The sequence below is a fragment of the Triturus cristatus genome, chromosome 2_1 (genome assembly GCF_964204655.1).
Source record: "Triturus cristatus chromosome 2_1, aTriCri1.1, whole genome shotgun sequence".
Taxonomy (NCBI): domain Eukaryota; kingdom Metazoa; phylum Chordata; class Amphibia; order Caudata; family Salamandridae; genus Triturus; species Triturus cristatus.
In genome coordinates, this window is record NC_140581.1 from 685,799,259 (window position 1) to 685,815,336 (window position 16,078).

Consider the following 16,078-nt stretch of genomic DNA (forward strand, 5'->3'; position numbering starts at 1 on the left):
AGATATGAATGTCAGCAGCCCTACATGCCAAGAACAGATGCATACTGGTAAGTAGCATATTCATTACTCATCAGCCATCCATATGCCTACAACCAGTAAACTTTGACCTAATCACAGTAATACCATTTAGATACAACAAATCCAGTGGAGAGTCTCTACACGCAAAGTATTTAGTAGCCTCAAAACGTATTCAGGCCTTTTCGTAAACTCCTACCCTACAGTACCCAACCAAGGGTTTTTTAACTGATGGCATTGTATCTGGGGTTCAGATGCTAAAGACTTGTTACTTGCCTCCACCGTTCCAGGTCCATTTCTAGTGCTCTGGATAGATTGCATGGACATCACTAGATACTAAATGATAAAACGTTGCTTCATTTACAAGTCCATAAAAAAATGCAAAGTGCTAAAAAGAAAGTGCACAATCGGATGGTGAATGGCAACCACACACAAAGTTTCACCCAAGCCCTTACACTTATTTTGAGATGCTAGAACTCCGTGGTTTATCCACACTAAGGCTTTCACACCATTTGTCCATACATAAGGAAGAAGGCACCTAACTGCCAACCAACCTGTCACCTCAACTTTTGATTGTTATATGTTCGCCAATATGTGCTTCTGTTAAATGTAAGGTGGTGGGTATGTAGTGCTTTACGAAAATCCAACTAAATAAAGAAAATGAAGCATTTCAAATCGAGACTACAAAGCACAATATGGGCATATTGTGGCATATAACTAACACCATATTGAAAACAAAATAATACTTAGTGACTCCCATAGCCCGTCCTCCTCCCCTGGTTTCTGGCCAACTCACCAACACAGACAGACCACTACAAAAAACATGCTCATGCCATATCGCCAGCAACACCGTACACAGGCTATAATAAGTGGACAAAGGACACGCTAACAAAGTGCAAGGTCGACACGTTACTAAATAGCCATATAGTGGCACGTCTGTTGATTCCACATCGAAAACAAAGGAATGCTTTAGAACTGCCATCCTCCCCTCACCCCATGACCAACAATTCTGCACTTTGATAGAACACCACAATAAGCATTTGCAATGCAATAGGTCTCACAATTGTGAGATTTTGAGCTATTGGCATTGTAAATGGCAATGCATTTTATAATATAAAAAGGCATTGTCATTTACTATCCCAATAGTTCAAGGTTTTGTAAAAGCAATACCTATTGTTTTGCAGAGCGCAGTGTCCTTGAAGCGGGAACCTCGCTCGCCATCAATGTTTACAATTATTTTTTTTTAACAGAGCGCAGTGTCCCTTAAGCAGGTGCTGCGCTCAGCATGCAAGTTAGAGCGACATAGCACTCTATAAGAAAAGCGGAATGCCATTGTCCCCATTAGTGTCATTAAATAAAATAGTGCGCACCCACTTGTAATGCAGACCATGTAACAAGACAAGTAAAATGTCCAGTCGTTATGGGCGGTTACAAATGCAGACAAGGCGGTACCAAGGAGGGACTAATGAGCCGATTTATGAATCAGAAGCTAGCATTTAGGTATGACAATGACACGAGCCAATGACAAATATGGGTGGAGAGTGGGCGGGGCTTCCAGTGCATACTCTAATACAGCATGCCTCGCAGAGGGCGCAGCGCATGCTCGCTGCTGCCTGGCTCGTCCTAAAAACTGCTTGGCCATGCCACATAGCCAAGCAGGATCGCGCATAGGCAACCTAATACTGGTGGACAAAGGGCATGTTAACAAACTAAAAAATACAAGTATAAAGCCTTTCAACCACACCCCTCCAACTGGCGCATGCCTTCGGGGGTGGGGAGTGGGGGTGTTTGGGGTGTTATACGCCCCTAACAAATGTATTTTCTGAGGAATAGTTGGTTACAGGTGCTTTCATTTGGGTATGGTGAGGTGTCTGTCAGATTTCACCTTGGATTTTTGCAAGCACACCCTATGACAAAAACAGACACTCTCTCTCATCTCTGTTTTGAAAGTTATATTTTCGGGGGGATTATTTTACAAAGTAATGTTTTCTCTCACTTAGTACTCATCCCAGTCCGCATTCCTTTCCCTTTCTGCTGCCTCATAAGCCCCTCTCATGCGCCCTGCTGGTTGTATAATGTATTTTAACTTTTAACATTATATGTCAGCGTAATCTGAAATCCAAAGGTAACAACCCCCCCTAACCCCCCCCCCCCACTTCCCAATCTTACTGACCAAGCTATGCCCCTGCCCTCCAATATGAAACCTTAACACCATTAGTTGAGGGAAAACTGTATTGGCATGTTACGCAGGTACTAACCCCATTTCACAAAATGCATCCTGCCAGGACGGCTCAGACTCCAGTCTGCAATGCAAACTGCAGGGCCGTTTGGAAAAGTGCTCCTGTGCTACGAGGCCGTGCTAATGGCAAGCTGTGCACTATACTAATGACAATAAGGAAGGACAACTCCGACCCTATTAATGAATGTATCTCACGTTGGAACACAAAATGACATCTTGAAGAATAAAACGCCCCTAGTTTGTTTGCTGTAGCTCATAAAAAGGATGCAGTGCTGTGACTCCTCCATACATTTCTCCATGCATTTCTATTTTGCCGTGCCATGGAAATTCCCTTGCACTTTTGTGATAAATGCCCTAGCAGTGCCTTATGACTTGTAGCCCACGGCCCTTGAGTTTTTACTTTGGACATCATTAAACCCTAGAGTGCAAACTTTGTGAAAAGCGTTGTATCAGTTTGTGGTCGCCATTTGTAAATGTCTTCATGCATTTTTAAAGGCGCGATGCTGTATCTGAAAGACATGCCTCCCGCGGTTTATCTGACCCGGCCAGGGATGGCCGCTCCTCTGTCACTTGTCACCTCAGCACAATGGCGCTTTGTTCGCATGCTTCCATTAATTACACAGGAAGAAACGATGGCCTTATTCACCATGCTCTTTGAGAGATGGGGTTTGTGTTGCCACTTCTTATGTCACCGCTGCGCACCAGCCCGGCTCCATTCATGGCTCGCATGGCACCGCGGCACCGCTTGTAATTGTTATCTCGAAGTGCGCCGATGGTTTCCGGTTACATAACGATTGCCTGGGCCCTAATCTCCTGCAGCAACGTCTGCTGGTTTATGAAACCGGTGTACATGGTTCACCGATACTAGCAGTGCTTCACAGAGGGCCACGCTCCGCTCAGCTTTGTGTCAATTTGTGTGCCATGTTTAAGGTTTGTGTGCCTCAGTACTATGACACTGAGCGTCTTCTCTGCGTGTATTGCATGAACATTGCCTTTTAAATTGAGGTGTATTTCATCCGATCTTTGAACATCCAATACCGAATATTTTATTTTCACCAGTCATTACAGAAGGTACTCATTGCTTGGAACGCTTCTAATCCAGAAAATATATTTACGTGTTTCACATAATTCAAAACGCATTCATTCATAAATCGATCCCAGGAATCTGAGTGATTGGTGATGTGAGCCTGTCCTCTTTTGTGAATGTTGCCAGTAACCTATACCCCTCGTGTATCCCAGTTGATCGTTAGAATGCACCCCACTTGATATATAATCTTAACCATGTGGCCTTCACGCATTCGAGAGATTGGTTCCCCAAATCCCTCTAATTTTGCCTTGCACTCGTCTAAAGAACTGACCGATTGGTTCCCTGCACCACCTGTGATTTGTGACCTACACCATGTATGTGACCATCGTGTGAAAAGTGTGCCCCACACCACCTTTGTGAACTGAGAGCCTGTACTTGATGCTTACAGCCTCGCTGCCAATTCCAGCGCCATTTTGCTCAGCCTATGGAATGCTAGATGGTTCTGTAATAAAAACCTTTTTAATACTGAACCCTCTAAAACTTACCTTCACTGCCAAAACTGAAATTTGGATCGACCACGATGACCTTGCCATGCTGCCAACTCTCCATCTTGGAAATGCCACATTCCTTCACTCTGTCTGTCCGTTAGGGGTGGAGGAGGAGAAGGCCTGCTGGATAAGAGACTGACAGAAAACTCCACAGTACTTCACTAAACTACCCCACTATCACCGGCGCACCTTACTGTTACAGCCACAACCTCCTTTAATGCACAAAGTGTTATATAACACACACCTTAACACACCACATCCTTCTTTAAAAACCTTGCCAAAATTGTTAATCTAATATGCACCTCTACCTATCATCTATGGGAGCAACACCTAAATGTACAGAGCTATACAAATAGGACACTATTCTGTCAACGCCTTTCAGACCACATACTTGACAATACCTATGTATTTCCCACTCACTCGCATAACAAGCAACTAGACCTCATATTGGGACTCTAGTGCAACTGGCCATTAAGCCTATCCTTAACCCCCTGCCCTCGTCTCCTGTTCTCATCTACACGGTCCTTACATTTCCTCTTCTTCTGTTACTCGGCATCAAGGCATCAGTCTTCCAACAATAATACAAGGATTGCCTCTCAACTTACCTTCCTATAATGCACAAAAGAATTGTCTCTCAAACTTATCCAAACTCCTTCAGTGACCTCTGCAATACTTTACACTCAGTCTAGGCACACGTCATACTCTCTCATCACCCTGTAAGGAGCTATGGATAGCTCCGGACATTTAATCCCCAATAACTGATATGTGGTCTCAGCTATTCAGATGAAAAAGGTTTAACACACTGGAGCACCTGATAGTCACATTGAGAAGCAAGTATTTGAACACTACCACAGTTGATAATGGTACAGTTAGTTATTACCGGAACCTCACGGTATCTCCTGCTTCACCCAAAATGCTGTTCACCATTTTTACAATCACTGCTCTACCCCACTTCCTACCACATTTATCTGGCCCTCCCTCGCAGCCAACAACAACACTAAAAATATAAAAAATAACAAATTACCTAACTATTCGTCTAGCTGCATGCCCACTCATCTCCTACACTCCCACACTGACAACGAGTGCTGTATCCATTACCCCCCACTCTCCTAAATCCCCTACTGTGCTCCTTTCTTTCTGAACTCTGCTAGCCTCTCTTGTACTCCCACTGGCTCTAAAGTCTCAAACCTACAGTTTTGCTTCAGGAGAATCTCTCTTGAGATCATAAGCACTGAATAGTCCTGCCCACATGTGGGATCCTGGAGCACTTCTTGCAGCCTATAAAATGGGCTATGTTGGTCAGTTCCTTTAATTTGATTTTAACAAGGCCAGAATAGAAAAGTTACTAGACATGAGTAATCTTCCTAAAACCTCATTCACAAACTTTGTCTTTTGTTTTTAAAGGAAATGGAGTTGAAGGTATCAGGGCAATGTAGACGTACAGGCTTCAGCTACATTGACATGAAAACTGGCGCTGCCCCTTTAAGGGCCTACATCCTTCTTATCCCATCATGCGCAGCAGGTGGTGGTTATCTCAGTTTTGTTTAGGACACAGTCAAAGGAAATCAATATAGAGAGTATATTACTATCTTTGACTCTTCCACCGGGGAGGAAGGACAGTTTCTTATGATTTTAATGGCGAGTCCCCTGAAGGAGAACTAGGATTACAGATGAGGAACATTTCCTTCTCCATCAGGGGCTCTGCATTAATAATCAGAAGCCCTGAATAGAATAGCAGCTCATCCCTAAAAAAGTAGTGGAAGGGAAGAAGGATACATCATAGAAACAATTAAGTAAAGAGATTTCTTAAGGAGGCCTGCGCTGTTGGGACATCTGTCCTAGAAATCTGAATCGAGATGAGTGTCTTGTAAAAGTGTGACCAGACCTCCACATGGCTACTTTGCAGATTCCACCAATGGGAATATTTATCATTAACGCAGCCATAGCAGATTTACCTCTGGTACACTGGGCTGTTGGTTTACCAGTTAAGGGTTTAATTGCTTTCTGATAGCATAACAGAATACAAGATATTATCCATCTGGACAGAGATTGTTTGGAAGTGGCTAAACCTTTTGGTGTAGGGCCATCCTTTACAAAAAAAGTTTGGGTTTACAAATTTCTATAATGTTGCCAAGGTATAATTTCAGAACTCTTCTCACATCTAATGTGTGAAGACATCTCTGCTGGAGTGGTGGGGTTCTGAGGGAATGTTAAAAAGGTAATGGCTTGGTTTACATTAAAATCCAAATCTTCCTTTGGTAGAAATTTCGGATGAGTCCCTATGACTACCCTATTGCTATGAAACACTATAAGGTTCTCAGGATGGGTGCATACAGTTTGTATTGCGCTAACCCTAATTGCTGATGTAATAGCTACAAGAAAAGTGGCTATCCAGGAAAGTTTTTGTCAGGAAGCTTTATGGATTTGTGGGAATAGTGATCTCATAAGACCTCACAGTACAATGGTCTTATGTACTCATGGATAAACTTTAAAGATGACATCTTCTGCCATGGTAGTTCTGCTATGAAATGCCATGGCAAGATTGTGTACTTTTTAATGCACCTCAAGTGTACCACTATACTCTAGGGACTCTCCTCTATATTTCATTCACGTCTGATGCATTTAACTTTGTAGAACGTCTGGGTTATGTCACAGGATTGCTAGAGTTGACCAGAGTCACTTGCTATTTCAGGAGTGCTTACACGCATCTGTTAAGAGTTGTGAAAATGTGATGTGCCTTTGCATTAGGCATGGCAGCTTGCACTACAGGGTATTCGATGATGTTCTTGATCTGAGTGGGCTAAATTTAAGTGAGAAAAATATGCAGGTCTAAGTGGTACCGAGTGGCGAGTTTCAAGTCTGTCAGTGACCGAATCTGATACCTCCTTTCCACAGAGGAAACGCAATTAATGCTAGGCAGATAGCAGACAAGGAAGCACTCCCTCTCCTGTTCAGAGATAGGAAGTTAACTGCTGCTCAAGTGTCACTCGGTGGTTAGAAATGGTTTATGAAATCTTCTGGACTCTTCCAGAGATGGGTGTCACCTCCAGATTCCTCATGAACTAGTGCCAAGCCCCTCAACACACCTTTGCTCCAAAGGTTCCTACGGTTCAGTATAAAATGATGCACCAGGGAGCTGTATGTCGGTTTCTAGGGTTATAACCTTACAAGATGATGGACATAGCTCACATGCATTTGCTGTTTTGACGGGTTGGTATTGGGCTGCGCTTCCAAACATCATACCAACACCAGCAAGGATGAACAATGCGGAAGATTAGTGTGTTCTGGTGAGGTTCTCGGGGGGGGGGGGGGGGGTGTAAGGGTGTAATGGGGTCGTCGACCATTGAGAGAAATCACACTTGCATTCCAAGTGGTACCCTTGCCCCATTAAGCCTTTTGGTGCAGGTCCTGTAACATGTTTCTCAATTTAAACAGCTTAAAAAGCTTCTTATATGAGCTTAGAGAATCAATGCTCCAAGTGGACCATTTGGCTTCTCCCAGGAAGACCGATAATGAATGATCTGTCAGGAGAAGGGAGGAGAGGCCAGTAAGTGCCCTGTTTATTGCACACAATACTTGTCTTCCTACATGTTCCTTTCACGCAGAGTCTCCAACTCGACTTTAGGTATCCACCAGCACAACATTTTTCCTATCAATAGTTGTCAGGGGTGTGTCAAGATATTTATCTACAAGACACTTTCCCAATCAGAAAGGGTCATTTTGTCATAAAAAGTCGGTGGGTTCTGGCGTTGAATTTTGGGGCAACTGGGTACTGGATTCACACTAGTAGATTAGGTTTGCACATTTCAGATACCCTTGCTGGGGCCACTACATCCCGCTTATTGAAGGAAGGAAGAAGTTCTACACCAGAAGCGGGTTCTCAGTACTGGATCAGGCACGGTTCTAACTGTTGGACTCCCAGGGCCACAGGAATTTGGTGAATGTGTCTATTGCCTGCCAGAAGCCTGTAGGCTTTTGGAGTGGACCGACAATGAGGTTTTGAATCCCGCAAAGCTCCCTGTATACTGACATGTGAATGTTGGTTTGAATCACAGAATGGACCCTTCAAAGCCAACTTGCAGCATCCTTATACCCGTAAGATTAACTCTGAAGCCTCTGGCTCGATTTCCAGCAGCTGGCTCAATAAGACTTCCAGCTCAGACTGCTAGCTCATGTAGTCTTTACTGGCCATGAGACCCAAAGACCTGACATGCCCTTGAATTGCCTGCACCCGAACCAGGTCTTGGTTGGTTACTGAACCAACCCTTGGCTATGAGCGACACCATAGCCATCCAGGGTATTTCAAGCCTCTCGCGCCTGAATCAAGAGGAAAACATACAAATCTGGTTTTGTGCTTTGAATGTATGTAAAATTGCCCAGTGCCCTATAAAGCTTATCTGCACAATCCCCTCTCATATAGAGTCAATGTTGCAATATAATCAAACTGAAAACTTAAAATCAATAACTGTTTATTCTATTTGCAATTTTTTAAATATATATTCAGTTTTCCATTTATTAATGTACCCGATAATCACAACAGTCACCAATATAGTTTCACAAGCCGTCTCGCTTTTTCAAGACTAGAAAAAAATGGCTTCCAAATCAAATCATAACAGATAGGTCTGTGACATTAAACAATAACAATTGTCTATATTATTGAAATTGTTAACAATCTATTTTAACATTTTTATTAATGGTTTGCATTGTTATGTTCACCTGGTGTATCACCAAAAACGTTTATGAATTGATACTTTAATGTGAGTTAAGACTTCCTTGTAGTTTGAGATAATAACGTAACATATGCAGTTGTATAGCATATACTGCGGGCTTGAAATCCCACAGTCTAAGTTATATCTAGAGTTCCTGTGGACAAACTTTATTTATTTAATAACGTACATATATATATTTTATCGTAAGGTATTTTTATGACTAATTCTTGGTAAATAGTGACTCGCGTTTATGCTAAGTTTACAGTCACTTATGTAATAGGATAAACCTTCAGTTGTTGCCCCTTGCATATTTATATCAAAGTAAATGGTAACTCAGGGTCTGGGGGTTACACAAGACAAGATAGTGTGTTCAAGTGCTTGGAATCTTTCACCAGTCTATAAGTTGCAATCTATTTTAGAGTAGCATTTTTTGTCCTACCTCTCTCATCATGCGCGTTTGCCTTACAGAGCCAAACCTGATTATTGTTTATATACAAACCATTTCGTTCTCAAACCTGCATTTGTTTTTGCTGACTACATTTCCGATCGCATTCCCCTGAAAGAATCTTCTGCTATTTTGGTTGTTCTGAAAACATTTGTTCCAATTTGCATGTCAATTCATTTATTTTCATGTTATACAGAAAACACTTTAAATTAGGGAAATAGTGTTTTTGTTCTGGAATTGCGTGTCACACATTTAGTTTGTGATATGCAGACCTTTATTGCTTATAGCTGCATTTTTTTTGGGGGGGAAACCTATGTAGGTCAGTCTCAATTTTCATTTTATCCATTTGATATGCTTGTGTCTCAAAATGTATCCTATACTTATTAACAGGCTAGTAGTATTAAAACATAGCTAAACTATGTTGCCTCTCCATAGCGAATGAGCAAGGCCAATGGATTCCAATTTTTATTATCAGCATTAGCATAAAAGTAAAGCTATTCATGGTCCGTATTCAAACCTTCTTTGACAGTCTTGAGGGATATATAAAAAATGCTTTCTTCTCTCTTAGGATAAGTTCTCTCTTTCCACCTGTCCTATTTTTCTCCAAATGCATGGCTCCTGTTTGTGTGTTTTGTAATTCTTACCGTTTGGGATATATGTTAATATGATCTGCTAGTGGGTATTTCTCATCATCATTCATAATGACCTTAAGGTGTTCTTTTAGCCTGATCTTTAGTGTGTATTTAGTTGAACCCTAGATAGCGTAAATGAAAGAAAACATTGAGATATTCACAATGTGTTGTGTTGCAGGTTATAAATTGATGTGTGGTGAAATCTCTAGTATTGTTGTGGTTACTGAACTAAATGTGTTCTCTCCTCTTCATCTCTTCTGTTAGGGGCTTTAAAAAATATTGTTCATATAATTAGCACAAAAACAGGCTTTGACTCCATCTACCACATATGCAGTTCAGGACGGGCTCCTTGTGGTGCACATAATGCAACAAGCAGTTCTTAACAGCTGAGCCACACAAACCCTACAATTTTTGTTGTAGGTACCTCCATCCAGTGATTTTTTTTTTTTATATTTGCCATTTTTTGTGCTTAAGTTCATCCAAGGTCTTTAAGAAATCATCTCTGTGAAATAGAAGGTACCGGTAGAAAAAGGGGATCCTTGACATTTTTGCAGTCACTGAGTCAGCAGCACCACTGGTACAGTCACCATGGTGTTCTGGAATCTGTATTGCAAGTAATCAAAATAAAAATTCTGAAGTTGGGTTTAGCTCATAGGATTCCTCTGGTGTCCTTCTAACGTCAAACGCTCCAAAGAGCCCCATCGCTGCTTTGCCAGGGAACTGGAGACTGGGCAGTTCCAAAAAGTGTCTGTTATCCAAAATAGTATTTCAAGTACATATATCAGTTCAAACTAGGCGAGAATTGTTTCGGTGCCAAAATAAAAAGTAATTTAGGTTTGTGATAGATGGAAGGGGAGGCTCCTGGTGCTCTCGCTGGATCTTTTCTTTCTTTTTTTTTTGCATACCTTTTCATTGCTTTAAAGCTTTGGGGTTTCACCAGTATTAGGTGTCCTGCTCATGGAAAACACTTCTGATGAATTCTTTTGACAGTGATACATGCCTTAGCATTTGTGTTTGCACATTTGAGATTTGGTTGGCTAGTATTTTACTAATCGAAAAGCTGTAGTATTGTGTCTTGAATGGTATGATGAATTGTCTGTTCTTTTTCAGTCTCTGCATGAACAGTAATATACAAATGAGTTGATAGGAGAACACATTTATGGCCTACTATACATAAGCGTGGCTCTAGGTACTGCTCAGTTTATTTCATGCAAGCCAAGAAGCACATTGGGAAGTAAGAGAATGAGCCAACTTAAATCTACCAAAAGAAAGTCACAACCTAAGGTCTTTCAAAAAAGAGTTCCCTAGCCATGTTCCCTGATAGGACCAACTGCCAAACCACCATGATAGATAGTCGAAAGGAAGTCTGATGCAGACACTCCTCAGCTGTGGATTTTACAACTCTATCAGATTAGAGAAGTGGATGTATAAAGGTGCTGAACCATTCAGTAATGATGCAGAATGCATAAACCTTTGAACTAGACCCAGGTTTCAACATACAGCTAGTATAGACATCTCCTAGCTTCAGTCTTGAGGCCATTCTAATTCCGCTGTGTAACTACTTTTAGTCTGTGTAGAAGTCCTGGATGATACACAAATACAGAGAGCCTTGAACTGAACAGGGACTTTATCTTCACAGGGAAGGACAAGAGAGATCTTCAGCTAGAGAGGGCGATTTGGGGTTGAACATCAGCAAGTGTAGAGCGAGCATAAGACTTGGACTCTTTTGCTGCTATTCACTCCTCATATTCCACAAGCCTTTCAAGGGCATTTTATGCTCATTAGTTCTATTCCCAGCTGAAGCAGGGGGTTCATTTTAGCTGAAGCAAATGCTGTAGGGTACTAGTCTTTGGCAACATTTCTCCCCTCTGATCAGTTACCTCACGTCTTTGGTTGACCTGTTCTTTCCAACATGAGACTAAAGCTGGTGATTGAACAGAACTGCATTTGTCTAGGTATTAGTTGGACTAACCTACAGTTTCTGTTCACTTTGCTAAAATAACAATTTTACTCAATAACAATATGGAAATAAGTCGTAATTGATGTATATTCAGTTTTATACTAATTAAAAATGAATCTTTTTATTGTTTTTTACAGTCTTATGACTACGGGCTAGCCCAAGGAGCTGGACTGGAGTCACATGGTAAGGAATGTGAATGTTAACATAATTTTAATGACAAGACAATTTATATTGCTGCCTAGCACAAAAAAATGTATATGCTTTTTTTTGACTGAATGTATTGCTTTATGTGCATTTGCTAATTTAACTGTCGGGTAGAACAGAAGATACATTTGTAATCAGTGAAACTGTTAATTTGTTGTTGCTTAGTATGTGACCTTCCTCAAATTTGATCATATTTATTTTATTATTTGCAGAGTTTTATAAAGCGCGAACATGACCCTTCCGGGTATCATAGGTGATTAGCTTTGCAGTATGCAAGAGCACATCGTGGTCCCTTTAATTTGCAAAAAAGTACTGATCCTTCCCTCTGAAATGGTTTAAAGTGCTGTAGGTAAATGAGGAAAATTTTGTCGCTTTCTGGAGTATCATTTTGCAATTACATAATTGAACTGCTTCAGTGCAACGACTGTGTGGTTCCAGCTTCAGTGAACAGCTCCTTCTCTATTAGCATTGTCCAGGCAATTGGAAGAGGACTGTTTAAAATTGTCTCATAACAAACCTCTTCTAGAGGCAGATGTGGAGGTCAACTATCAACCCATTTCATTACTGCTTCTTGCATCTCATTTGGCCAAAAACATTCCTGACTTGGTCAATTGCTGGTCACCCCGAAGCCTCCAAATTTTTGAATTTTTCATAGCTTTGCTTTTGACCTGGAACTGGGATAGAGGCTACTCTACTGCATCATCTCAAGGCCAGTGTTTATTTGGCCAACGTGTATGCCTTATTCTTTTAGACTTGCCCACCACTTTTAGATCCACCGGCTCAGGTTATGTTATGCTGATTTGGAGAGCATGTTATTCTCCCATGAGGGTATCTCAGTGCTAAGCAGTTGTGCATGCAATGAGTTTCCTGTATGCTAGTCAAAACTGTCTGTCTCCAGCCGCTTGGCGGCATTCAAGCAGAGAGGAGGAAGCACTGATATGGTGAGGGAGGTAATTCCATGCCTTAGTGGCGGTGTATGAGAAGGCACATCCGCCCTGTACTTGTGTATGTGGGGGATGTGCCCGAGTGAGAGTCCAGCTGAATACAGGTATCTGGAGAGCTGATGAAAGTGTATGCGGGTGATGAGGTATGTGGGGCCTAAGATTTGGAGTGGTTTGTAGGTGTGGGTCAGGAGTTTGAAGTGGAGGCATTTATTGATTGGGAGCCAGTGGGGCTTCTTGAGGTGTGGGGTGGTGTAAGTACAATGCAGGACGTTGAGGACGAGACTTGCTGCGGCTTTCTGGGTGGTTTGTATCTGTTTAGGAGCTGCTTGTTGATCCTGACATAGAATGCATTGCCGTAGTCAAGCCTGCTGGTGATGAGGGCTTGGGTGACCGTTTTCCAGGTATTTCCTGTTGTTACATGGCATCCATTTGAAGATCTTTCGCAGCATCTTCGGTAGGTGGAAACATGAGGTGGTCACTGCGTTGATCTAAGCAGTCATGCTGAGTTTTTTGTCCAGGATGATTCCTAGGTTCTTTGCGTGTGCCTTGGGGGGGTTGGAGCGGATCCTAGGTCTGCTGGCCACCATGTGGAGTCCCTTGGGAGGCATTGTTTTTGAAGACTTGCAGGTGTTGAGACTGTTTTTTGTTGTTATGGGCTGACAGGGAGAGCATGAGGTAGGTGTCCTGTGCGTAGGAGAGGGTGATGATGCCGTGGGATCTGATGATGTCCGTCAGTGATGTCATGTAGATGTTGAACATAATGGGACTCCACAGATGAGTTTTTTTCGCTTCCAGTGTGTTTGGCACCTAGCATACTCTGTGTTCTTCCTGTGAGGAAGGAGCCGATCCAGTCAAGGGCCATGTATGCCTCCTTCGTGGAGTCTTTTAATGAAGATTGAGTGTTGAAGGCATTTGATAGGTCTGGCCAGATGAGCGCTGCTGTGTTTCTTCAATCTAGGATCGTCCTTATTTCGTCCGTTGCTGGGAGGAATGCAGTTTCTGTGATACAGTTTGTGAGTTTCTTGAGGATCTTGGATGGGATGGGATGGGATGGGAAGGGAAGGGAAGGGAAGTGGAGGGTCAAAGAGATATTGGTTGGTAGCTAGTCAGCTGAGTTGGGCCTGCCTTAGATTTATTTCAGTAGGGTTTCGAAGCAGCAGGGAAGGAGGCAGTGGAGGTGCTCATGATATGGTTGAGAGTCTCGCTAAAGGGCGTTGAGTCTAGATTGTAGCTGTAGTGAGGGCATGGATCTGTTGGGACTCTGGAGTGGACCATTCTCATGGTGTGGGTAGTTTCCTTTGAGTTGATGGTGTTCCATGTGGTTATGTTTTTTTCGTTGCTGTTTGTAGGTAGGGTGAGGCTGTGGTGGTCTATTTGGTAGTCAAACTTGTTCCGGATAGTCCTGATTTTGTCAATGAAGTAGCCTGACAATCTGTCGCAACGGTCTTGTGACTGGGTGATGTTAGAGCTGGAGGTTGATGTGGTGAAATCTTTGACAACTGTGAATATTTCTTTGGTGCAGTTGGAGCTGTGTTCTATGCATTCCACCAGTGCTCTTTTCTTGGTTATCGCTGGTATTATAGTCTGACTGCGGCTTTGAAGGTGTCCTTGTTGTTGCTGTCTCGACTGGTTCTCCATTTGCTTTCCAGTTGTTTGAAGTGCTGTTTAGTTGCTCAGAGGTCATCAGTGTACCAGTTGGAATGTTTTCTGGAGCTTTTTGTTGGTTGTGTTTGATGGGTGCAAAGGAGTTGGAGGAGCAGTTTATCAATTTATTGAATTGGATTATGTTGCTTTTGAGGTTGTCGGGGGTTGATATGGACTTGCATAGTAAATGGACCCAGTCTGCTTCTGTGATGCTACTCCTGTGCGTCCGGCTGGTTGATGGTAGAGGGTTTCTTGTAGTCTGGGATATGTATCTGGAAGAGTACAATGGTGTGGTTGGTCCAGGAGAGGGGTGTGGTGACTTTGAACTTGACCCAGTTTTGGGTGGCGAAGACTGGGTATAGGGTGTGTCTGGCACTGTAGGTGGGTTTGATGACATGTTTAGTGAGTCCGAGATTGCCTAACCTCTCTAGGAAGTTTGTGGATTTGGTGTCAGTTGGGTCTTCCTGGTGAAAGTTGGGGTCTCCTAGGAGGAAGTAGTGCTTGCTTCGATGGTGAGGGGGTGATGAAGTCCATGAGTGGTGTGCTAAGTTGGCTCATGGACCGGGGGAATGGTACACACGGGTTCCTCTTGGGGTGTATTTTGCAGTGATGCGGAACTTGAAATGGAGGTGTTCCATGAAGGTAGTCATGCTCTCTGCGGTAGTGGAGCAACCTTGTGTTGTCGGTCTTGTTGGGTGATTTTGTATCCTGTGGCAATGTCTGGGGCCGACGTGGAGTTCAACCAGGTTTGCTGGAATTCATGCAGTGGCCTTGTCATTGTTCTCTTCCTACCTCAGAGGACGGAGGCAGACTTTAGCAATGTCTCCTTTTTGCTCTGATCCATCTGTAGTTTTCTATGTAGTCTCTCGTGGCTCATTGTTCTCGGTTCAAAATATACATGAAGCTGATAAAGGCAGTCATTCAGTCCATTGGAGTGTATTCTGTCTCTTATAAAGACAATGTCAAACTTGTCCTGTTGAAGCTCAACGCCACTAAAATGAAGGTTTTGGTAGTCGGACTGGATAGGTTGTGAGAGCATGCTCTTTGGTTTGCCCACCTTCTCCTGTTTCAAGGTTAAGAGCATAGGGTTCTACCTTGATAAAGGGCTGAGACTGAGAGATCAATTATGTATTGTTATAGCCTCATGTTTCTTTCAGATTAGGCTCTCAAGGAAGCTCCTCCTATCATTATTCCACATTTGCATGCCCTTGTGGGGACAGCTGCAATACTTCTGTGGGTACATCACACCACTGTCTGTCCAATTGAGTCTCCATCTACCACACTGTACAAGCTTCCAACTAATTCAAAATATGGCAGTGTTAACGGTCTTCATTCTTTAGAAAATCGACCATATCTGTAGTGCACATCCCTCTATACACTGGTTCCCAGTGGAGCAAAGGATTATCCTCAAGATCTTGTGTATGACTCATCAAGCGTATTATGAAATAGGGCCTAAAGGTATTCGAAGTAGGCTGGCTGGTTCAGTGCCCTACTCAAAGTACCTCACATTCTGATACTTTCTTTTTTTATTTACTGTTCTTTGATTCAGGCAGTCCAGAACTGGCTTTGTCTCTGTTCTAGCCCCTCAGCTCTAGCAACAGCTACATTTAACGGTACACCAAATATCCAATCATCTTCGATTTCAGAAGGCTTCATAACTCGAATTTGTTTTGCTAGTCACCAGTTGGCCGTCCTCATTTCATTGCTACTG

At 42.6% G+C, this 16,078-nt stretch overlaps 1 protein-coding gene across 2 annotated transcripts in view; it reads left to right on the forward strand.

Moving 5' to 3' along the window:
• Window positions 1–16,078, forward strand: part of PGGT1B (protein geranylgeranyltransferase type I subunit beta) — a 332,915-nt gene that overhangs the window by 215,566 nt on the left and 101,271 nt on the right. For both annotated transcript variants that reach the window (XM_085632623.1, XM_085632624.1), the window contains one exon: window positions 11,713–11,758. In XM_085632623.1, coding sequence (XP_085488749.1) covers window positions 11,713–11,758 — 46 coding nt within the window. The remainder of the gene's footprint in view (window positions 1–11,712; window positions 11,759–16,078) is intronic.